Source organism: Cibotium barometz, chromosome 5, assembly GCF_041138505.1.
Source record: "Cibotium barometz isolate CiBa-2024 chromosome 5, ASM4113850v1, whole genome shotgun sequence".
NCBI classification, from domain to species: Eukaryota; Viridiplantae; Streptophyta; class Polypodiopsida; order Cyatheales; family Cibotiaceae; genus Cibotium; species Cibotium barometz.
In genome coordinates this window covers 50,420,098-50,443,729 of record NC_141050.1, presented here as the reverse complement: position 1 = coordinate 50,443,729, position 23,632 = coordinate 50,420,098, and the positions used below count along the sequence as shown (strand labels likewise).

The following is a 23,632-nucleotide window of genomic DNA, read 5'->3' as shown; positions in this document are numbered from 1 at the left end:
TCTTCACCACTTACTAAGCCCATATAATATCACATGAAAAGAATTGATCAAGTCAGAAACTAATTCAGACACTTGTAGAAGAGAAATTCAGAATTTAAGAAAGATGATATTCATATATGATCTGATTTACACGCTTGAGATTGCATACTCACTAAAATACTCAAAAGGAAGCTTTGCCCCTAGGAAAACTCTCCAACTCAGATGTATCATCTATGCTCAACATTCCAAAAGCTCAGTAACTTCCTCGAGACCCAGGAATAACAAGGAGAAGAGCATGTTTCCACCTCATGGATTAGCTTCACATCAAAGATTATAAATGTGAAAAAAAATAGAGAGAAGGCATCTTCGACAAGAGGTATAGGTGCATGAATACTTCTCTTCTTCTTGGGTAATCTGATGCTAACAGCCATACTCCCTTACCTCCTCATCTTTGTTCCTATCTCCAAAAGTTGAGACCATATGATATTTGGCCCTTTTCCTATGTTTACGTCTTTCAAAAGGTTGTAGGGTCTCTACCCATGTCCTAATGGAAAATCAATAAGAGTTACCTTCCTTCTGATCCTCTTCTTCTTCTTACATGTTCCTCTTGCATATCCACATCTTTGTCTTTTTCATCCTTTCCCCTTCTCCTTCTTACATAATCTTCAGAAATTTTAGTTCTTTCTCCCTCTTTTTGATTTCATATGTGTTTTCTCTTTTACACTAGCATAAGATCAGCTACTTCATCTATTTTCTCATCATCTTCCAATTCAGCTTCCTCAACCTCTATGATGTTGATGTTGATATTTATGTTAGCTCTCTAGAATTGGCTGAACATGTGGATTTATTGGGGCTCCTCCTATTACAAGCCTTATATCTTACACAGGTGGTGGGGGTAGCCCACCCTTCCTACTTGTTTCGGTCTCTGTAATATGGCTGGTCTGATTTCTCGTCTAATTTGGGTAGGAAGTATTCTCCCCGGATCTCCTCTAGGATATGGATAATTTTTCATTCCATGATCTCTTTCATAACAATTGTAGCATACTATATTCCTGTTGTTGCCTCCTAATTGGTCTGTTTTATTCCCTTGGAATAGCCTATCTTTGTCCCAAACCTCGCATCATATGCAAATTCATATTTTCCAGTTGTTGAGTAATCCTCTGAAGTAAATGAGTCTACATCACATATTTACTTGTTTTCTTGAAGGATCAAGCAAAATGGATGCGAAAGGAAAAAAACCAATACAAACCAAAAAAAAATTGTGGATTCAGAACCTTCTGTACATAAAATACCTTCTTTTCCAGCTGAGAAGAAAACAAGTCTGTTTGAAGTATCCGTAATCCACTTGTCATGCTGGGAACCCTTAGAAGAATTTGTGAGAATGGAGTGTTTAAAAGGTCTTTTTGCACTTGAGAAAGGAGGAACCTTGAATCACTTGCACTTTCAAATGGTTGTGTTTAATGGCACCCTCTCTGAAAAGCATAGGCAAACCTATAAATAGATATTTGGGATGGGATTTGTTTAAGGCTGAGGGTGCGTTGGTTATGTGTAGAGGTCTTAGACAGGTTAAGATGCATACCTTAGAAGACATGGTGGGTTATTGCATGAAGGATTTGCAATAACCACACGTTAAATTTTTCTCTCACAACATATCTGCCGGAAGAAATTACTAGAGGTCGTCAAGTATATGCCTTATATGGCCAGGGTGACTTAAAAAATAAAGTTTGTCTAGCTCCTGTAAATCTCTTTGAAAGAGAATGCGTCTATATGGATAATTATATAGCCAATAAACTTGGGGCAACTTTACAAAGCACTCTTTTGAAAATGATTCGTACTGGAAAATACTACCCGGCAGGCTGGTTCTGGTATGAGCAAGAAAAGATCAGCGGCAATGTGAAAAGTAATGAAACTCCCACATCTCACACAATGCATTGATATAGAAGAGATTTTCTTTGTAGATACTCCTCCTACCAGGTACTTTGACCCCTTCAATGCAAGAGGGAGTGGAGATTATGATGATGTGGAGAATGACCATACTAATGGAGTCCAAGACAACAACAACACTACACCGGGAAGTCGAACAAATCTAATAGTCATTGATGATGATCAACAACCCCAATCACTGCATGATTATAGTACATCTTATCTATCTGTATATGGTGGGAGAGAGCATATAAATTCAAAAAAGCCATTGTAGATGGAGATGAATTTGTCCCTCTCTCCTGAAATCTGCAAGTTTGTTGGCCTTACAAAAGAAGAAGCATGTTTTGTATAGTTTCAAGTTTTTCTTATCCTCCACAAATGTAAATACTCCAACTTTCTATGTAAGCTTTTTTAATAAATAACATGTGTCCTTGGTGCTCATCTCTTCCTTTTTTTGGTTTGATTAAACAATGTATTTTTCAAAATATATCATTTTGTAAAAAATTTCATTGTCCTACGTTTGCAAGTTATCTTTTTTTACGTTTCATTTATTCTTTTAAAATTATATATCAATAAAAACTCCTACTTTTAGTTATTTTATAAAAAATTAATCCTGAAAAACATATTTTTAATGTAATTTTTTGGCATCCTTATGAAAAGGTTTTTTATTAAGGTTTTTTTTTTCAAAATCATAACCTTACTGCAACTTTAATTTTTTTTCCAGAAATTGAATATGCACCTTAAAAATTTTTAATTAATAGAGAAGAGTGAATATGCACCTTTTTTTTAAAAAAAAGAATAAGGATGAATAAGAATTAAAATCCGATAAAAGTCGGCATGAATGGAAGGTGTTTTGTGCTGTTTTTTTCAAAGTTTGAAGCACCCATTAACTTAAATTTACAAAATTGTTTCACGTTTTGACGTGTAGAAAATTCGTGTGAGAAGGGTGTCACAACACCCGCACAATTTTTTCGGCGCCTTCGACGTTTGGGCAATCCCCATTTCCTACGCAGTAGCCTAATTCCCATGGCCAAAAGGTTATGTAAGGCCCCTTTCAGCCCGGACTTCGCTGTCAAGTGCTTTGTTGACATGTAGGTATCCAACTCTTTTCCAGTTTCCAAGGCATGTTCAACAAAAAGTGATGCACTAGCCACTTAGACGTTGATTTAGGGTAAGATTTATCGTGCACCCATGCACTAGGTGCACTAAAAATGTACAAAAGTGATACACTAGCCAACTTGGTCCACTTAGACATTGATTTATATCCAGAATCGTGCACCCATGCACTAGGTGCACTAAAATGTACAAAAGTGATACACTAGCCAACTTGGTCCATGCACTAGGTGTTTTATATCCAGAATCCCATTGGGAAGATGTGCAAGTGAGGCATAGCACAAACCCATACCTAGCCTCAATAGGAAACACACTCATGCACCAGGTAGGCAATGGGCACAGTAGGTGGGCCTCGAGTGAGCGAGGTTGTTCCGTGTGCCATGTGCCACGGGGTATGCCATGACGTGACGGGGTATGCCACCCCACCTTACACCGACAACATACCGAAGTTAAAACAAGACCAATGAAGATAGAACAATCGAAAATAGTGAAGCCATAACGTGACAGCGATGAGCCATGCTGAGCCGATGAGCTGAGGGTGGGGTAGCCAGAGATCAAGGAATTGAGTTGGATAGAATAAGCGGAGCCTATCGAGGGCAAGGGTTGAGAGACATGAGAAGGGTGTGACTTACATATATGATAAATTTTAATATTTTATTCTGCATTCATTTCTATGCAAATATGTTCAGAAGTTGGGGCTAACGTGTGCGAAGGGACAACCCCCGAGTGAAATGGGGCATGGCACACGAGGAATTACTTATTCAGGAACCTTGTGCGGAGGCCTAAACCGTATGTGCACATTGCACATGTATTTTCTTTTATTTTGTAAAAGTGGCCCAAGGGCTAAAATAATTTGAATGGTTATCCACTAAACCTAAAAGTGGAAAAGAAAGATGTATTTTTTGGCTTGAGCTATTTTAATATGAAACAAGCATAAATACTCAAGTTGGGAAGCGTTAGCTACTATTTTTTGGCTCAAGCTATTTTAATAAGAAACAAGCATAAATACTCAAGTTGGGAAGCATAAGCCGCCCAACTTGAGGGGGCAGATTGGACCCAACACTGCGTACAAGGTGATGTCTACTCTATTTTCTTGTTTTTATTTCAATTTATGCTCTATCATATCAATTTGATTCAAGTCTATGGTTAGTCTTTGTGTTATTTGTGAGTTTTGTATTATTCTTCAATAAGTATTTTCGAGATCATGTGTCAATGGTATCAGAGTCTAGGGATACTTTGATTTGAAGAATAGGGAGAAGCTCACTAAAACCCAAAGGTAGGGTTGTGAAAGAGTGAAGAACCCATTGACAAAAGCATGGGAATTTTCTCAGCCCTTGGATGGAAATTGAGATCAAGGGGTATGGTTAAATGTCAAATTTTAATCAAAACCACCTCTGTAAACCAAAACCACTCTTCTTCTTCCCAAAACCACCTTCAAGAATCTTAATCCTCTTATTTGGTCATTTTCCTATGTTTAAGTCTTCCAAAAGGTTGTAGGGTCTTTGGCCATGTCCTAATGGAAAATCAATAAGAGTTACCTTCCTTCGGATCCTCTTCTTCTTCTTACGTGTTCCTGGTGCCTCTTGCATATCCACATCTTGCCTTTTTCATCATTTCCCCTTTTCTTTCTTACATAATCTTCGAAAATTTCAGTTCTTTCTCCTTCTTTTTGATTTGATATGTGTTTTCTCTTTTGCATCGGCATAAGATCAGCCACTTCATATGTTTTCTCATCATCTTCCAATTCAGCTTCCTCAACCTCTATGATGTTAATGTTGATGTTGATGTTGATGTTGATGTTGATGTTGATGTTGATGTTGATGTTGATGTTGATGTTGATGTTTTTGTTAGCTCTCTAGAATTGGCTGAACATGTGGATTTATTGGGGCTCCTCCTACTTCCACAGGCCTTATTTCTTGCACACCCTTCCTACTTGTTTCGGTCTCTATAATATGGCTGGTCTAATTTGGGTATAGGAAGTATTCTCCCCAAATCTCCTCTAGGATATGGACAATTGTTCATTCCATGACCTCTTTCATTACAATTGTAGCATACATATTCCTGTTGTTGCTGCCTCCTAATTGGTCTGTTTTATTCCCTTGGAATAGCCTGTCTTTGTCCCAAACCTTGCATCATATGCAAATTCATATTTTCCAGTTGTTAAGTAATCCTCTGAAGTAAATGAGTCTATAGCACATTCTTGATTTATCTGATCAGTAGCTCCTTGATCATCTTCTAAAATATGATCCTCTCTACCCATACCCCTAGTCATTTCCTATTCAAATCTGATTTTTCTCTCCTTTTGCCTATCTACAGTAATGGCTTCATCAAAATTCTAAGGAAATTTACCTTGTACCTTACTTTTCAAAATCATTTGTAGTCCTTCTATAAATCTATCTTTTTTTAGAAAATCAAGTGCAATTCCTTGTAGTGAAACTTCCCACTTTCCCCATAGGTTCTGAAATTGAGCTTCATATATGTAATACTCCTCTAAAGTCCTTGTTGGAGATGAGTCCAAATAGCTTCAAAAGTTTCTCCTCTCCCATACTTTGTCATGAAAGACTCCAAAAACAAGGACCAACTATTCTGAGTATCAGCTGCTGGCAAGGCTCTAAACCATACTTTCGCTTCATCCTTCAAAAATAAGTGTATCGTCCTCAATTTCTCTTTAACCGTATCCCTTCTTGACTAAAAATAGAAGAGTTCCAGCTCATCCAAAAAGTCCTGAACATTCTCACTTGATCCTCCATGAAAGATTGGTAATGATCCCGTTGTTCTCCTCTTTGTAGTAGCAAATAGAAACAACCTTGGAGCAAGATATAAAGTCTGTCCTCAGTGGGAGCACCAAACTAAGACTGAGTTTTTCTAGAGTCCTTGTAGTGAAACTTCCCACTTTCCCCATAGGTTCTGAAATTGAGCTTCATATATGTAATACTCCTCTATAGTCCTTGTTGGAGATGAGTCCAAATAGCTTCAAAAGTTTCTCCTCTCCCAAACTTTGTCATGAAAGGCTCCAAAAACAAGGGCCAACTATTCTGAGTATCAGCTGGCAATGCTCTAGACCATACTTTGGCTTCATCCTTCAAAAATAAGTGTATCGTCCTCAAATTCTCTTTAACCGTATCCCTTCTTGACTAAAAATAGAAGAGTTCCAGCTCATCCAAAAAGTCCTGAACATTCTCACTTGATCCTCCATGAAAGATTGGTAATGATTGTTCTCCTCTTTGCAGTAGCAAATAGAAACAACCTTGGAGCAAGATATAAAGTCTGTCCTCAGTGGGGGCACCAAACAAAGACTGAGTTTTTCTAGAGATGGCCTCTACACCCTTAGGAAACAGCAACCATCAACTAACTAAGCTACTAACAACCCAAGCCTCAAACCCAACACCTCCCTAAGCATCAATCTCCCAATCACCCAAGCCTCTCCAACCACAAGCAAGGCAACACATCTTCAACTCAAGGTGCTCCCAAAGTGTTACTAAAGAGACCCTAGTAGGTGATGACAAGGTGGCTTGGATAAAAACAACCTGAAAATCCTTTTCAGAAAAGAAAACTAAGTCCTATCCAAGGTAGCTCTTCTCTCTCACCACGTACTAAGCCCATACACTATCACATGAAAAGAACTGATCAAGTCAAAAACTAATTCAAACACTTATAGAAGAGAAATTCACAAATTCAAGAAAGATAATATTCATATATGATCTGATTTACAAGCTTAAGACTGCATATGTTGGCCTTGAAATTGGCCACCCTCTCTCCTCATTGCCATATCAACAGCATTAATCCCACATACAAGGATTCAGTCTTCACGGCCCCCTATATGGGGCGCTTCACCCCATAGTCTTCCTCATCCCCCACTTATGGTGGAGAACGGGATTAGGGGTGGGGAGACCCGGGCTAGGCTTCCGTCATCCTATCCGCATTTATCCCAAAGTGTTAGTAAAGAGACAACAGCAACCATCAACTAACTAAGCTACTAACAACCCAAGCCTCAAACCCAACACCTCCCTAAGCATCAATCTCCCAATCACCCAAGCCTCTCAAACCACAAGCAAGGCAACACATCTTCAACTCAAGGTGCTCCCAAAGTGTTAGTAAAGAGACCCTAGTAGGTGATGACAAGGGCTTGGATTAAAACAACCTGAAAATCCTTTTCAGAAAAGAAAACTAAGTCCTATTCAAGGTAGCTCTTCTCTCTCACCACATAGTAAGCCCATAGAATATCACAGGCCACCCTCTCTCCTCGTTTGCCACGTCAGCAGAATTAATCCCACATACAAGGATTCAGTCTTCACGGCCCCCTATATAGGGCGCTTCACCCCATAGTCTTCCTCATCCCCGGATTAGGGGTGGGGAGACTCGGGCTAGGCTGTTCGTGCGTTGATGCTCAGCTTAGTTCATGCGTCTATTTCTAGGGGGTGTTGGCATTGAAATTCGCCACCCTCTCTCCTCGCTGCCATGTCAACAACATTAATCCCACATACATGGATTCGGTCTTCACGGCCTCCTATTCTCATGGATCTAGATCTAGAGATAAGAATGAGAGAGTTAGAGAGAGAAAGGGGTCCGAGGGGAGGGAGGGAGAGAGAGATTTAAGGGGGTGTTGGCATTGAAATTCGCCACCCTCTCTCCTCGCTGCCATGTCAACAACATTAATCCCACATACATGGATTCGGTCTTCACGGCCTCCTATTCTCATGGATCTAGATCTAGAGATAAGAATGAGAGAGTTAGAGAGAGAAAGGGGTCCGAGGGGAGGGAGGGAGAGAGAGATTTAAGGTACTTTCTCCCGTTTTGAATGGGAAAAATGAAGCTTTTTAAGGGGGAAAAGAGAGAAGGAACAGAGTAAAGAGACGGGGGGAGAGAGAGAGAGAGAGAGAGTAGAATTAGTTTAAGAAAATGTTTTTCTGTTTTTTAAAGGGGAAAAGTAAAAAAGAGCCAAAAATGTGTGTTGTGGCTGAATTTTTCGCAGGTCGTTAAGTGGATGCTTTGTCGCCCCTCATGCTTCCATGGCCAAATCCATATATCAAAAACCTCTTTTTTTTCCTTCTAATTATTAGATCGTACAATGCTAACGAAAATTAATAATATGCTCTCAGAATTAAAATCCGATAAAAGTCGGCTTGAATGGAAGGTGTTTTGGGCTGTTTTTATGGCACCATTTAACTTAAATTTACAAAATTATTTCACCTTTTGACGTGTAGAAAATCCCGCGGCGCCTTCGACTAAGGTCGACATTTGAGCAATCCCCATTTCCTACGCAAATACCACCAGTAGCCTAATTCCCATGGCCAAAAGGTTATGTAAGGGCCCTTTCAGCCCGGACTTCGTAGTCAAGTGCTTTGTTGACATGTAGGTATCCAGCTCTTTTCCAGTTTCCAAAAAGCGAGTATATTCAACAAAAAAAAGTATCCCTCATTTCTCATGCACCCATGCACGAAAATGTACAAAAGTGATGCACTAACCAACTTGGTCCACTTAGACGTTGATTTATATCCAAAATCCCTTGGGAAAGATGCGCAAGTGAGGCATAGCACATACCCATACCTAGCCACAATAGCAAACACTCATGCACCAGGTAGGCAATGGGCACAGTAGTAGGTGGCCCTTCGGTGAGCGGGGTTGTTCCGTGTGCCATGTGCCACAGGGTATGTTGTGACGTGACGGGGTATGCCACCCCACCTTACCGACAACATACCGAAGTTAAAACATGACCAATGAAGATAAAACAATCGAAACGGTGAGTCGTGTGATAAGCTGACGAGCTAAGGGGCCAGGGTAGCTAGAGATCAAGGAACTGAGTTGAATAGAGTAAGTCGGGCCTATCGGGGCCGGGGGTTGAGAGACATGAGAAGGGTATGACCTGACAAGGCAAGACACGTTATGATAGGATCGACGGTCGGGGGACCCGAGTTATGATAGGATCGACGGTCGGGGGAGCCGAGTTTCATGGTTGGATGGAAAACTAGGTCTCCCTTGTAGCCTAAAGTAGTCCACATGCCACAATTTGGACCCATGACATTGGTATCAAAGTAGTGATCAACATAACACATTGAGTGGGCATGTGATGCCATTATGGCTGGAATACGAAAAAGCAGTAAAAAGGGTGAACCACGCTAGAGGCGATGACAACCCTCATTGGGTCGACGACACAAAATTAGCCAACAACATAAAAACACACTTTTGGATGAAAGGATTTGCCCATGATTACTTTTACCTATCATAAACATGTGGCACACTTGTATGAGCCTATCGAGGTCTGATACCATGAAAAGATGCAGGGGAGAAGAGAGCTTGAGCTCTTGCAAGCACACACACACTCACAAAACCCTAAAAGAGAGCACACAAGGTGAGAGGCTGAAAATCTTCTTCTTCTTCATACAACACTCAACACACCATATACAAAGATAAGAGTATACACAATATGAAAGGTACTCAACCAAATACATACTAGGGTCCTCTATAGTGTGAACCCAACTAAATGAGCTGGCGCTATAACTATGCCAGTCTCTAGAATGGCTGTCACACAGCCTATCATCCCACTGGCCGCATATCACCCATGATCTCACCAACCATGCCAGTGGTGTAAGTGTGGGGCCTATCCCCCAGGTGGGTCATCAGTGTCCATCGCCTCACTAGATGAGCTCGATATCTCAACACTCCCCCTCGAGCTCAACTCCATCTCATGTACACCAAGCGAAGCCCTGAATCTGCGGAGCTTCTCTGTACACCCAATGCTTTGGTGAAGATGTCAGCGACCTGATCCTATGTGCTGACATAAACAAGGTCAATGTCGCCTGAAAAAACTTCTCTCTGACAAAATGGTAGTGGACCTCTATATGCTTCGTGCGAGCATGAAAAACTAGGTTCCTGGCCAACTGTATACTGCTAATGTTGTCATAGAAAATGACAACTTGTCTATTCACTGATAGACCCAAATCTGCAAGTAGCTTTCTCAACCAAGCTACCTCACATGCTGCCATAGCAGCACCTCTATACTCGACCTCTGTACTAGATAGAGCAATCGTAGGCTGCTTCTTGTTGCTCCAAGTCACCCCAAAGAAAACATGAAGCCACTAGTAGATCTTCTATCTGAGATACTACCAGCCCAATCAGCATCTGTGTACCCATGTACACAGATGCTACCACCCCAATCAGCATCTGTGTACCCATGTACACATAACTCTGTCCGAGTTTCATAAAATAGTCCACAATGCAAAGTAGACCTCACATACCTCAGTATGCGTCTCAATGCATCCAAATGTGGCTTCCGAGGAACCTGCATAAACTGGCTCACCAACCCAACGACATAGCTCAAATCTGGCGTGGTGATCGTCATGTAGATCAAGCATCCTACTATGTATAGGCGCCTAGTAGGAAGCTTGATCTACATGAAAAGATGCAGGGGAGAAGAGAGCTTGAGCTCTTGCAAAGCACACACACACTCACAAAACCCTAAAAGAGAGCACACAAGGTGAGAGGCTGAAAATCTTCTTCTTCTTCACACAACACTCAACACACCATATACAAAGATAAGAGTACACACAATATGAAAGGTGCTCAACCAAATACATACTAAGGTTCTCTATAGTGTGAACCCAACTAAATGAGCTGGCGCTATAACTATTCCAGTCCCTTAACAAGCTTCTCAGCAACAATCTGGTTTATGCCATCATTTGACATCTTGCCAGACTCACAAATTTACCAGAAACAGCACTCTGGTTTGTCCTGCACAAACTGCTGTATTTTCTGCAACTGTATTGTACTACACTCAAAGGTCACAACCAGTGACCTCAATGTGCATACATACACCCAATGGCAATTGTTGACCTCCTTGCAACACACACAATGTCTGCACAGCCAATCTGTCTTCCTGCAGTTCTTAAAACAGAGTTCTGTGCATAGAATCGATGACTTACCCGCAGTGCTTGAAATCGTCTGCTTTCTGAAAAACAGAGGTCCTAACGCGTCCGAAACGTGTTTCTGGCCCAAAAAACAGAGTCTAATAGGACAATATAGTTGTCTTATAGCTTTACTCCTGCAAAGAAAGCTCCTCAATGAGAGATCATTTGGCAGTGCCTCTCGTAGAGCTCCCGCCAAAGAAAGCTCCTCAATCAGAGATCATTTGGCAGTGCCTCTCGTAGAGCTCCCGACAAGGGTGCAGTCCTCACCGACACAAATAGGGAAGAGTAGATGAAGCTCTTACCCTCATACCGCTTCCTGTGCTTCTCTTGCTTGCAGGTCAGCCCTTAGCATGAACCAGGCTCTGATACCATGAAAAGATGTAGGGGAGAAGAGAGCTTGAGCTCTTGCAACCACACACACACTCACAAAACCCTAAAAGAGAGCACACAAGGTGAGAGGCTGAAAATCTTCTTCTTCTTCACACAACACTCAACACACCATATACAAAGATAAGAGTACACACAATATGAAAGGTACTCAACCAAATACATACTAGGGTTCTCTATAGTGTGAACCCAACTAAATGAGCTGGCACTATAACTATGCCAGCCTCTAGAATGGCTGTCACACAGTCTGTCATCCCACTGGCCGCATATCACCCATGATCTCACCAACCATGCCAGTGGTATAAGTGTGGGGCCTATCCCCCATGCGGGTCATCAATGTCCACCGCCTCACTAGATGAGCTCGATATCTCAACAGGGTGCAAATACATAAGCTTGACAAGAACTTCGGCTAGGGATCAAAACCATGGAATTTGGGGACATGTTATATATAAAAAAGTGATCAATTTTTTGAGTAGAATGCAACTATGCACTCTGTTTTAGGAAAATTCAAAGTTGACCAAAAGGCTATTTAGCATGTGGAATGATGGATGGCATACAACGAAAGATATCAAGGTGCATATCAAACATATCTATTAGTGAGTACCATTTTCCAATGGAGGACCACTTTTCATATGCATGAACTTGATCATAGAGATTAGGAACCATGTTGTGGGGGGGCTGATAGCACTTGTGGAGCCGGGCCCGTGACCACTTGTGGAGAAACTAGCATGGAAGGTGATGCATTAAAATAAACGAAGATGATTGGCAATGAAGATTCAAGTGGCAACATTGGACCACTAGCACCCCAATCTGAGGTAGCACATTAGACAATGTCATAACAAAATCAAACAAGGTGTCCTGAGGTGACTACAAAGCTTCAAGACCTTTCGCATGTGATATGGTATGAGAGCTAGCTGAATGATGTGATCCAAGAGGCAAACCTTTTAAAATCATGTAAAATCAAACATGGACCGATAGTCAGAAATACAAGTGATGAATGGTTCAATAGCTACACTAAGGGGGGGCATACAATCTTAGGATATAATGGAGGTGGATCTAATGTAGCTTGTACGCATAAAAAGGAGTGCAATGTGAACAAGAAGAATCAACCCCAAACTAGTAAAAATTAAGCACCTCCTTTGAGTGGGCTAGTGGATGAGTTGTAGTCAACAATCGACATTTAATGCACCTAAAAGTGGGGGCAGGTGGCCTTATTAATGGGAGCTTGATTAAGCATGATTATGGAGCCTAATTAGTGGGCTAATGATGATGTGTTCTCAACCTATTTAAGAGGCACCCATTTAATACAATTTGTGTGTGTCCATCTCATATCATTGCCTTGTTATTTTGCTAATCCAATTGCTAATTTTCATTAGTACTCTATTATTCTAAAACCATGACACTCCATAACTTACTCCCATGATGGATTTTAACATGGCATTAAAGCCTTCACCTTCCGCTCACATTAGGTATTTGCAATTAAGTCCTAATCACTATACTAATCCATTTTTCACCATTCTCTACCCACCTTCAAATCTAGCCATAATCAATATACTAATCCATTTTTCACCATTCTCCACCCACCTTCAAATCTAGCCATAGTCACTCTATTAATCCATTTTCACCATCATCTATCCACCATAGCCAACTCAAAATCTCATCATTGAAGCATTTGTACTATGATTTGACATATTGTGGAGCACCATCACCAAGTTCCAGAGGCAAATCAACGCAAAACAAAAAGAGCTAACTTATGCCTTCTTTTGGAGAGCTCAAGCCTAAAAATATCGAGCATTTGGGTGATGCAAACTGAAGGTATACACGAGGCTTGTTCTTGTTTGGAGAAAAGTTTTTGAAGTCTCATTTACACCGAAACTCCTCCAAATACCCCTCAAATCTCTGTTATAAGTGTCAGTAGAATCTATAACTTTTTGCTAATCTCATCATCATTAGTGTAATTAGAGATGGTTATTAAGAAATGAATGGTTGTTAGAGAGGGTTACTAAGAAATTAATGGTTGGGACTCCAAATTGGGGCATTGTTGTATCCTTTTACGTGTTTATTAGAGAGCCTTATTTAGCAATTAAGGATTGAGACTTTAAATTGGGGTGTTGCTATATCATTTTATGTGTTTATTAGAGAGCGTTATTAAGTAATTAATGGTTAGGACTCCTAATTGGGGTGTTGCTATATCTTTTTTAGTTTATTAGAGAGGATTATTAAGCAATTAAGGATTGGGACTTTTAATTGGGGTGTTGTTATATCCTTTTTTGTGTTATTTCATATGTTTGGTGCTAATTAGAAAGGGTTATTAAGTAATTGAGGATGGGGACTTCTAATTGGGGTGTTTCTAGATCCTTTTATGTACAGTTTATTTCATATTTTTCCTCTTATTTGATAGCTCAAACTCCCTATCCAATCCATGGTACATTTCAAAAAATTTACAGACTTGGGTTTTTTCAGTATTTGGGATAATTGGACCAATTAACACTTGCCATTACATTAATCTCTCATTGTAAAAGGGTTAGACATTGGAATTAGACACTCCAATCGTTAAGATCTCTCTTATTCATTACATAGAACCATGGCAACATCCTACCTCATTGAAAAATCCAATGGTAATGGCTTTCATACTTGGCAAGTGAAATTCAAGTATGTGCTACTGTATGCTAATGTGGGAGAACCTATGGGGGGGCATAGTAAGTGGGAGAGAGAAGTGCCCTCAAAATGAAAGAAAAGGATTCATTTCTCGCATATGTTAACAAGATGAAGGGCATAATGAATCAACTTGCAGGCATTAGTGCATCAATGGAAGTTGCATCAATGGAAGAGGAGGATACAATAGCACTCCTTACCAAAAGAATGACATTGGAAGAGTATGGGCCATCGGTGGCTACTCTCAAGAACTTTTCGGACCCAACATTTGTAGGTATAACATTGTCTCTTATGGATGAGGAGCAAAGGCACAAAAGCAAGGCCACATCGATAATAATGGAGCCTTCTTCTCAAGAGAGAAGGACCAAACTTATCTTGCCATTGGAGCTGTTTTACAGCAAGATGATATGCCGGTGGCTTATTATAGCCGTAAGTTGAATAACGCCTTCTTCTCAAGAGAGGAGGACCAAAGTACAAAAGGAAGGGCCAGGAGCAAAGTCACATGCCACTAATGTGGGAAGGTGGGAAATAGGACACATGGCTAAGGATTGTTGACATAAGAAGCGAGCGGAGGAGGCCAACATGATGGTTAACAAAGAAGGAAATGGCAACGAGGCTTCCCATGAAGGAAGCAATCCTGAGTAACTCTTCTAGATGTAAAAGGGCATGACCCTCACCTTGTAATTACCACCCTAATCCCTACCCTTGTTGAAAATTCCAAGTCATATCAACATGGTGTGCCTATTGTATATAACAGCAACTAGAGTGGCCCGGACATTCATGGCATGTACCTTGGGATGTAGACTTTAGCGCATGATAATGATAGTTCATCGTGTTAGAAATACAAATGATAATAATTTGGGACTAAGGGAGGGAATGCAACCTTAGGATATAACATAGGTAGATTTTTTGTATCTTGTATGCATAAAAAGGTCTGCAATGTGAACACGAATCACCCAAAATTAGTTCAAAAATAGGCACCTCCTTCAAGTGGAATAGTGGATGAGTTAATGTGCCTAAAAGTGGGGGGAGATGGCCCTTGATTGATTAAGCATGCTTATGGATATAAATTAGTGATTATTAATAATTTATTCTCAACCTATTTAAGAGGCACCCACCTAATGCAATTTGTGTGTGTTCATCTCATAGCATTGCCTTGTTATTTTACTAATCCAATGCTAATTTCTATGAGTACTCTATTATGCTAAAAACATGAGTTTAATCCATTTCTACACTCTATAGCTTGTTCCCATGATGGATTTTAACATGGTATAAGAGCCTCTACCATTTCCTCATCATCAATATAAAGCATCTAATCATCTCTATTTTTATTTACAATTAAGTCCTAATAACTATACTAATCTATTTTTCAACATTCCCTACCCACCTTCAAATCTAGCTCAAATCTCATCCTTGAAGCATTTGTACTATAATTCGAGATGCCCTCAACCTCTCAACAAATTGTGGAGCATCATTAGTCGGGGGAGTTTTGAAGGCAAATCAAAAGATCTCAAGGAAGCAATTTTTTAATGTTGATTTTTGGGTCGAGTGTTCGGGTGAAAAATAAAGTTATATCTTGTTCTTGCTTGGAGTGAAGTTTTTGAAGTCTCATTTACACATTGAAACTCCTCCAAGTAAGATAGCATATACAAACAACTTGAAGTACATGTTACAATGCACCATGGTTAGGAAGGTGCACACATACTCTACTTGGTTGTGGGAAGATGCACATGTACTCTAATAAAGTCAAAGGCAGAACTTGGGTACTATAATAAGTGGCTAGCAAAGTGTAGGCAAAAGGGTGCATGCTAAAGGCAACTACAAACATGGAAACTTGGGACTAGCCTACCAAGGAGAGCTAGTTGGAATGTGTCCAGGGCTGTGGTCTTTCATATTATACATTTGAGCATCAAGGCTCAATGTATACATATGGTCAAGAGATTATGGAGGTAAGAGACTATGTAAAGCTAGCATGGCGTCATGAAGGCCGAGGTAGGCTTAAGCAAGATGACTTTGTGCCCACGAGCACAAGAAGTTGCATCAAGACAAGAACGCCAAACTAGCCTGAACTAGGTTGCAAGAGATAGGTAGGATAAGTTCCATTGTAGGCAGCCAGTGTCAATAAGATTGGGCAACTCATGTTCACGAAGGATTTTGCACCAATGTGTATAAAGGTCAAAGTAGGGAAACATGTTCATGAAGAACCTAAGGATTCACGGGAGATCAATGGTGAAAAGAGCATGTAAAGCTTATCTTGGCATCAAGGTGGCTAGGGCTTTAGCCTAAACTAGGTTGCAAGTGATAGGTAGGATAAGATCCATTGTAGGCCAAGCTAGTGTCAATAAGATTGGGCAACTCATGTTCACGAAGTATTTTGCACCAATGTGTATACCGGTCGAAGTAGGGAAACATGTTCATGAAGAACCTAAGAATTCACAGGACCAATGGTGAAAAGAACATGCAAAGTTTATCTTAGCATCAAGGTGGCTAGGGCTTTGGCTTGAACTAGGAAAATATTGTCCACAATATCAAAATCAAAGATTCAAATGGCATATATTTAGGGATTTGGTACTCCCAAGCCGGAGGATAAAGAACATGAAGTTCAATGGAGCCGATCTCCCACGAGAGACTAAAGAATAGTTGGGAACCCTTGATGATTATGAGAGCATCAAAAAGCCAAAATAATATAGGAGTCATGAGAAATAATACATTGTTTTCGTTGAACTACATCAACTAGCCTTTGAAGGGTGGCATACACGAAGACTTATGTAGCAGTGTGGCACTTCACAACTTACATAGATGCACTATCTAGAGCATATCTACACATTAAGATCAAGTGGTAGGAGCTTGTGAGGGCCAACATAGCAGTCTAGTTCCTTGCAAACATTGAGATTCGAGGGAGTCTCAAGCAAGGGGCTTGTAGTCTAAACCAAAAGATATGTAAAAATGTAAAAATATGTGCACCACTATATCGGAATATACATTAACTTTGCTCATGGCTATAAATCAAGGTTAAGATCTCACGATTTTCATTTATGTAGCTCCACAGAGGCACTTACACACACCCTTGTATGGATAATTAAATCAATCCATGAGTACATTGATTTTTGAAGCAAGGATGTACAATGGGATTTCTCTCATCGAAGGACCCCATGGGGCTTTGGGGGTACATTTCCCCACACCAAAGGTTTTTCTTCTATATGGGGAGGATATTCGAGTGTGAGGCACAGCACAGACCCATAACTAGGCTCACTAGGAAATGCACTCACTCATGAGAAGAGTCACAATAGGCCTCCTGGGTGAGAAAGGTGGTTCTGGGTGCCATGTACCAATGAGGTGTGCCCACACCACCTTTTCAATGACATGCCGAAATAGAAACAGGACCAAAAAACATGGAATGGTAGAAATGGTGGAGCGGCAATGTGATGGTGAGCCATCTTGATTGATGGGTCAACAAGGCTAGATAGTCAGGGCGAGACATGAGAAGTGTGTGGTTATGTCACCCGACAAGTGTGCCTAAAACATTGATAAGATAAAATAAATAAATATGTCTGTCTATGATTTCTGAAGACAAGAATGTACAAGCAAGTGCGAATGCTTGGAGATGGGCCAAATAAGGTTTTTTTTTGGAGCTTCACCATCATTCGTAGACAATTTTTGAAGACACCCTAAGCTCAAAGAAACCTTTAAGGACTAAAACAAGCAATGCTCCTAGTGATGAGCAATTAATCAAGAATTTAGAAAACTAAATAAAAAAGGTCCTTAGCCTCCATCTAATGTATCTTCACTAGGCTTTATAGAGTCAATAGATTATCTATGTATTTGTCTCATGATTAGATTCTTAATTTCACCTTATTCATGCTCAAACTAAGATCTTTCATGTTCACTACTTTGTGTTAGTCCCATAGGTCATTCTTGGCCTCTATAAGCATTAACCTCTCTCTCTCTCTCTCTCTCTCTCTCTCTCTCTCTTTCTCTCTCTCTCTCTCTCTCAGACACACACACATGCCTTTCTTCAAAACTCGGATTTTCAAAAAGGGGGATGAAGGGTGAAGATGCCATTTGAACATTGCACGCATAAGCTTAAGTGGGATGACATAGCCATATAATGAATCAAGATGAGATAGGTAAATTGATTAAGTACATGTGATGAGATTTAAGCAATGAATTTTGAAAGAAAATAAATGTCCACTCACCATTTGTGTGGGCAATGGGCATCCATACCATGCCCTGATTTAGATATTATGGATCAAAGCCATAAATGGTTAAAGCCATGGGTTTTGCAAGCTTAAACATTTTAACAAACACACCCATATTGGTAACTTTATTTCTCATTTGATCTTGATAATTACTAACCTTAATGTGTGACCAAACAAGAATTGAGGCAAATCCATACGACATAAAATATACATAAGCAATGCTAATGCATTTGCTATAGATACTAAATTATAATATGTTTCTCAAGACCTTTAAGATAATTATAGAAGAGTAACACTCTTCTACGACCTCCTGTATATGTGTTGGAGTGAGGTAAAGGTGACAACCAACAGTTTTTTCGAAGCCAACCTTTGTCAATGTGCCATTTTATTCTAGAATGGAAACAAAAAGGCATGGTGTGCATGGTTGTAGCCTTGGTATCCCTCACGATAAGAAATGCTTGTTGGAGTTCGAATCGGGGGGAGGGTGGTTGTAAAGCTCCTACAAGAAAGAACATTGGATTATTATACACTGGTCATTAATGAATGATTAATATGAAACTTAAGAACCAAGGGAGTTTTTTAAAAATCATAAACTTTAGAGGTCAAAGAGAGAAGCGAGGTAAAAAAAAGAACATGGAAATAGATAAATAATATCTATTTCCATGTTCTTTAAAGGAAAAGGCAGAGGTGGGAAAGATATCCGAGGGGTAAAACACGGACTCCGACAGCGCGCAAGGCGAGTTCGAAACTCGATGGGGCACACCCCACACCCCATAGTATGGGTGGGGTAGTATGGGTGGGGGCATAAAGGATGGGGCACACCTCTCTTTTTTTTTTCTTTTTTCTTTTTTTCTTTTTTGGCCCGGGGAGGGGGGGCGAGGGGAGGGGAGGGGGTTGTAAAAGCATAGCTCTAGGATTGCTTACCTCTGAAAACCTCAAGTGCCCTGGGTGCATGTGGCTGCCCTTCACCATGTCCTCCCACCTTTTGGCTGGCGCCTCTGACGTTGGGGAGAAATCCAGCTTCTTTGCTGGGTTTGTCATATTGATATGCAAGCTTGCTAATCTTGAAGGATTACTATTGAGTGTATTGGACGATAGGGCCTTTCTGAGCCATGAACCACCAGCCGGAGTGGGTGGGAGTGGAGGCGATGGCACATCAACCCCTATCATACATTTCGCGGCATAGCTTTGTTCTTGCACTCTAGAAGAATTCAACAAAGGATAACCTGATATACCAAGGGGCCAACCCACATCTGCAGAACTCCCTGTCTCGTGGTTGAGAAGCCCCCCACTTACCATTAATCTGTTCTTTTGGCATTTGGCAGGGAAGACCGGAGGCCCTGAGACCACAGAACTCTTGCAGTTCATGGCGTCAAGGGACATTTGCTTCACGTGTCTAGAAAGGCTCCCATTTCTATACTCTGCCTTGTGTTGTTGCCTTATTGATTCTAATGTAGTAGAAGATTTTGGAGTTATACCTTGCTCTCCAGATAGAAATTTTCTTGAACAATTCTCCTTCTTGTGTCCCCCAAGGTTGCCTACATTAAGCTCTCCAGACAAGAAGCCTCTGAAACCATTAGTGCTAGCCTCTGGCCTCCCTGCATTAACCTCTCTTGTGTCCACCCACAAAGTCTTGCCTACCCTCTTGCTAAGTTTTGATGGCTTAGAGCTTGAGCCCCCCTTTGATGCAGGAGATGGGCAACCGGACTCTGAGGCAACAGACTTGTTGTCACTCACAGAGGCACGGGGGGTTTCGAATGGGGTCGAGGTTGCATCCAAGAAGTCTTCACTGCCCCAATCCTTGGAAAACATCAATCTTGTCCGGCCTTCGTGAGATGGAGTGGTGCGGCCAGGTGTGGAACTCTGAGACCCGAACCTGCTGGACGCGTCGTAGAACTCATCACCTCCCATTGACTTAGCCCTTGCAACGACGGCCTGCTCGACACTCGAATTGGGGCTGCCTTGCCAACTTGAACAATGGGCTGGAGAGCTGGCGCTTACTGTGATCGTAGCGCAACAAGGAGAGCTTGTACTTTGAAGACCGGCTTCAGGAGGGGAGCCTGACTGAGGTATGGCGACAGATGATTGTTCCGTCTTTCGAGAGAGTCTCTCTTGCAGGATTGCCTTCACCTCTCGCACCACAGCCTCCTATGGAAAGCACCCCACCATAGAGTACACACACTAAGCAGGGTCCCCACACACACACACACACACACACAGCTGAAACAAAAGAAGGTTACCTCTTCGTCGGAGACACCTTCAGGTAGTTTTTGGCTTTCGCGATGAACAACCACCTCAAGACAGCGTGATGGTGTGACCTTTCTCTTGGCCTTCGCCAAAGTGCGCAGAGATGCTGCTGCTGCTTTCCGGCAGAGCTGCGCCACAGCATTCTTGATCATCCGTATAGTCTCCACCCTGCAGGAATCCAGGATTGCCACGCTGCTACGCCTGTTCAAGTGCTTATTGCCTTTGCGGCTCTGCTGCGTGTTACCTTGATCCAATGGGGCGGTAGAACAAACTACTGCAGATTGCGCTTCGTTTGTAGAGTTCGAGGAGACGATCTGAGGTTGCGCTTCCGTCGTAGAGTTGGAGGAGCTGACGATTTTTGGCGAGTAGCCTTGCAAGGAGCTGATAATGCTGTGTGAGTTTCCATGGCCGTTGTCTTTGCCTTGCAGCTCGGTATCGCCATTGCTATCTACAGAAGGGAGAACATTAACAGCATCTGAGCTTACTTCTGGAGACGACGATAGCTGCCTTTCTCGACTGGCATCTGCCGGATCTGGATGATCGTCCAGGAACCTTTGAACCATGGCATCGACCACGCAATTCCTATCTTTCAAACTCGGTTTGGGTCCATTGCATTGTGATTCATGATTCGTGCAAACTTCGGTGATCGTGGCCGTGTCCACCACCGTTTCCTTCGCCACTACTGCGCCGCCGCTTGCCTCCTTCATCGCATCTCCGCCGTCAGTCTCCCCCATGCATTCCTGTGGTTCCGCCTTCTGCCGCCGAGCACGGAGCACACGTAAGAAGCCCTCTGTTGGATCAACGAGGCGGAAACCTTTCATTCTTTCATGGTCAGGGAGTTGGTCTTTGGCTGAGATTGCACCATTCTGGCGGAGGGAAGGGTTCAAAGAGGTGGTCGAGACGAAAGGTGGGCCAGAGGGGCGAGCAGGCAAGGAAAGCAAGTGAGTTAGAGGTGGGAGGGGAGGGGGAGTAGGAGGGAGGGCAGATCGTCGTGGAAGGGGTGGGGGCGGGGGGCGGTTGCGAATCACAGGAGGGGGAGGCGGTGGCGGGGGCGGGGGCGGGGGCGGGGGCGGGATTGGAGGTGGAGGTGGAAGAAAAGCAGCAGACGGACGGCTAATTAGGGGTGGCAAAGGGGGAGGTGGGGGCGGCGGAGGGGCAGGGGGAGGTGAGGCAGGGGAGGCGCGTCGAATAATAGGGGGGGAAGGGGTGGAGGGCGGCGACGGGGAGGCGGGCGCAGGCGGCGATGCGCGCTGCTTTGGCCGCCCGGGGCTATGCTCCCAGTGAAAAGGCACGGTGCCCGGCACGCGTAGCGGCTCCTTGCTCAGCTCTGCGCTCAGCTTCCACACCTTGCTGCCCACTTCGCCGCCCGCCTCCGCCAGCCGGCGCACCGACAGCAGTGGCGCATTATAGTCCAGCCGCCGCTGCGGCGCCGCTCGCACGCGCAGTTTAGCACGCAACCTCTCTGTGGAGAAGCTGGGGAGCCCCTCCTCGACTTCCATGGGAAACAATACCTCCCAATCTTCTTGTCACCTCCTGCAAGCGCAGCTTCTGCTCATCAGCGGACGTGTGTGTCACAGGCACAAACGCTGCCCCAATTCTGCTGCAAAGAATTAGACTGTGTTACAAAGAATTAGACAAGCAAAGAGCAATGCGAGCCAGCTGCCACCACCATATTGTCCAAGAGCTGCACAGGCAATTCTTTCTCTAGATGCCCTCCCCTTCTCCACAAGCCTTGCTAGGCGCTCTAGAGCTAGTGTGCCCTTCAATCAAGTCGTACTCAAATCGCTTTTTTTCTAAAAGCACAGATGCTCTTTTCTCAAATAATACAAAGCTTGTCCCTACTACACTCATGCTCTCTCCGATTCGCTGTATGTAGGAAAGCCTCCCTTGAACCCGCTCACTCTCCCGCTATAAACTCTGCTTCCCTGGTGTGGAAGAACTGGTTACAGAGCATAACAAGCGATAAAACTAAGCCCAAGTGCAGAGCTGCTCAGCCACACAAACCACGAGAGAAAAGGCTCTACTCCATTTTCGAGTCATCATAATCAAGCACTAATCTCTCTAAATTTCATCCCAAATTGCCCATGTACATTTGCTATGATTAAGTATTACTAATAATCTATCTAAATTTCATCCCAGATTACGCTACAATCTATATAGCTAAGATCCAGCAGGCTGGGCTGGCGTTTGTTCTCCTCTCTGCCCATCCCCTCCCTTGTCTGCCTGCCTGCTGGCAAAAAAACGGCACCTCGCCTGGCGTGCAGTGCAGCGCAGCCCGGATTACGCAAGGCTGCACATGTCGTCTCTGCTTTTTCCCAAGCGTCCAAACCCACTCTCGGAAACGCCGTTCGCCACATCGGCAGGGGGCCAAGTACGCGTCGACAAAAGGCACGCATACACTGTATGCTTCCACAGCTAGAGAGCATCAATACTGTGCTGACCGGACGGACCGATTCGACTCCTATTGTGTTTATTTAAAGACTAGAGTAAACGGCTACCACACTTTCTGTACTAAAAGAAGACTCATGTGGGAGGTGAGGCAGCAAGCACCCACCCACTCCCTATTGTTTTATTGGGAGCCAGCCACCCATGCCCTGCCGGCACCTGCCCCGCTCTACCCTCCCCTGCCCTGCTCTGCTCTGCCAGCGCTGCAGCTTCAACGTCGTCATGGCCATTACGAACAGAGCTGTTTGTGTCACAGTCGTACTCCAGTCCAACGTGGCGGGTTGTCGCTTAGCCAGACCTTTTTGTTTTTATTTTTAGCCTCTCGAATCTACACGTTAACCCAATACGTTATCAACCGACTAACTATAGCTGAGTGGTGACCTTCCAGTAATTAAAAAGTAAGTGCGAATATGCCTCCAGCAACGTGACATATATTATAAATATATTAAACAATAACAAAAGATAAGTTCTAGTCTCTATTGAATAAGATCTCCCTTTTTAAGGCTATGCAAAATGCATATGGACACGTGTTCCATGCATCATGCAAAGATTGTGTGTGGAGCGAGAGTGTCTAAAGAGTCATGCTAGTCATAATTCCTTTTTATAGCTTACACACCAATGGAGCATAACAACTTAACCAGTAAGGATGATGGCGTTTCAACTTAAGGCTTACCAAGCTTGGGAGGTCATCAAATTATTCAAACCACACACGAGAGAGAGAGAGAGAGAGAGAGAGAGAGAGAGAGAGTCCCTTCACGAAATACAAACTTCAGGTTTCAT

The 23,632-nt window shown here is 42.6% G+C and overlaps 1 protein-coding gene across 2 annotated transcripts; it reads right to left on the bottom strand.

Moving 5' to 3' along the window:
- Positions 1 to 18,256: 18,256 nt before the first annotated feature.
- On the bottom strand, positions 18,257 to 23,052 carry LOC147638607 (uncharacterized). 2 transcript variants are annotated; one of them, XM_086798522.1, is made up of 3 exons: positions 20,401 to 23,052; positions 19,085 to 20,308; positions 18,257 to 18,659 (listed from the first exon to the last, which is right to left on the bottom strand). In XM_086798522.1, the coding sequence occupies exons 1-3, from the start codon at positions 21,904 to 21,906 to the stop codon at positions 18,603 to 18,605; spliced, it is 2,787 nt and encodes a 928-aa protein (XP_086654648.1). In that variant the 5' UTR covers positions 21,907 to 23,052; the 3' UTR covers positions 18,257 to 18,602. The 2 variants fall into 2 exon arrangements, with proteins under 2 accessions (XP_086654648.1, XP_086654650.1); XM_086798524.1 differs by having other exon boundaries at positions 19,085 to 20,305; positions 20,401 to 23,046.
- Between the last annotated feature and the right edge of the window lie 580 nt (positions 23,053 to 23,632).

What these genes read in the sequence shown, in the direction of transcription:
- LOC147638607 (XM_086798522.1), bottom strand. Translation starts at nt 21,906, where the DNA reads ATGGAAGTCGAGGAGGGGCTCCCCAGCTTCTCCACAGAGAGGTTGCGT. An exon ending in AAGGTGTCTCCGACGAAGAG is followed by an intron (nt 20,309 to 20,400) that starts GTAACCTTCTTT and finishes TGCTTTCCATAG; the next exon opens with GAGGCTGTGGTGCGAGAGGT. An exon ending in GGCACTTGAGGTTTTCAGAG is followed by an intron (nt 18,660 to 19,084) that starts GTAAGCAATCCT and finishes TCTTTCTTGTAG; the next exon opens with GAGCTTTACAACCACCCTCC.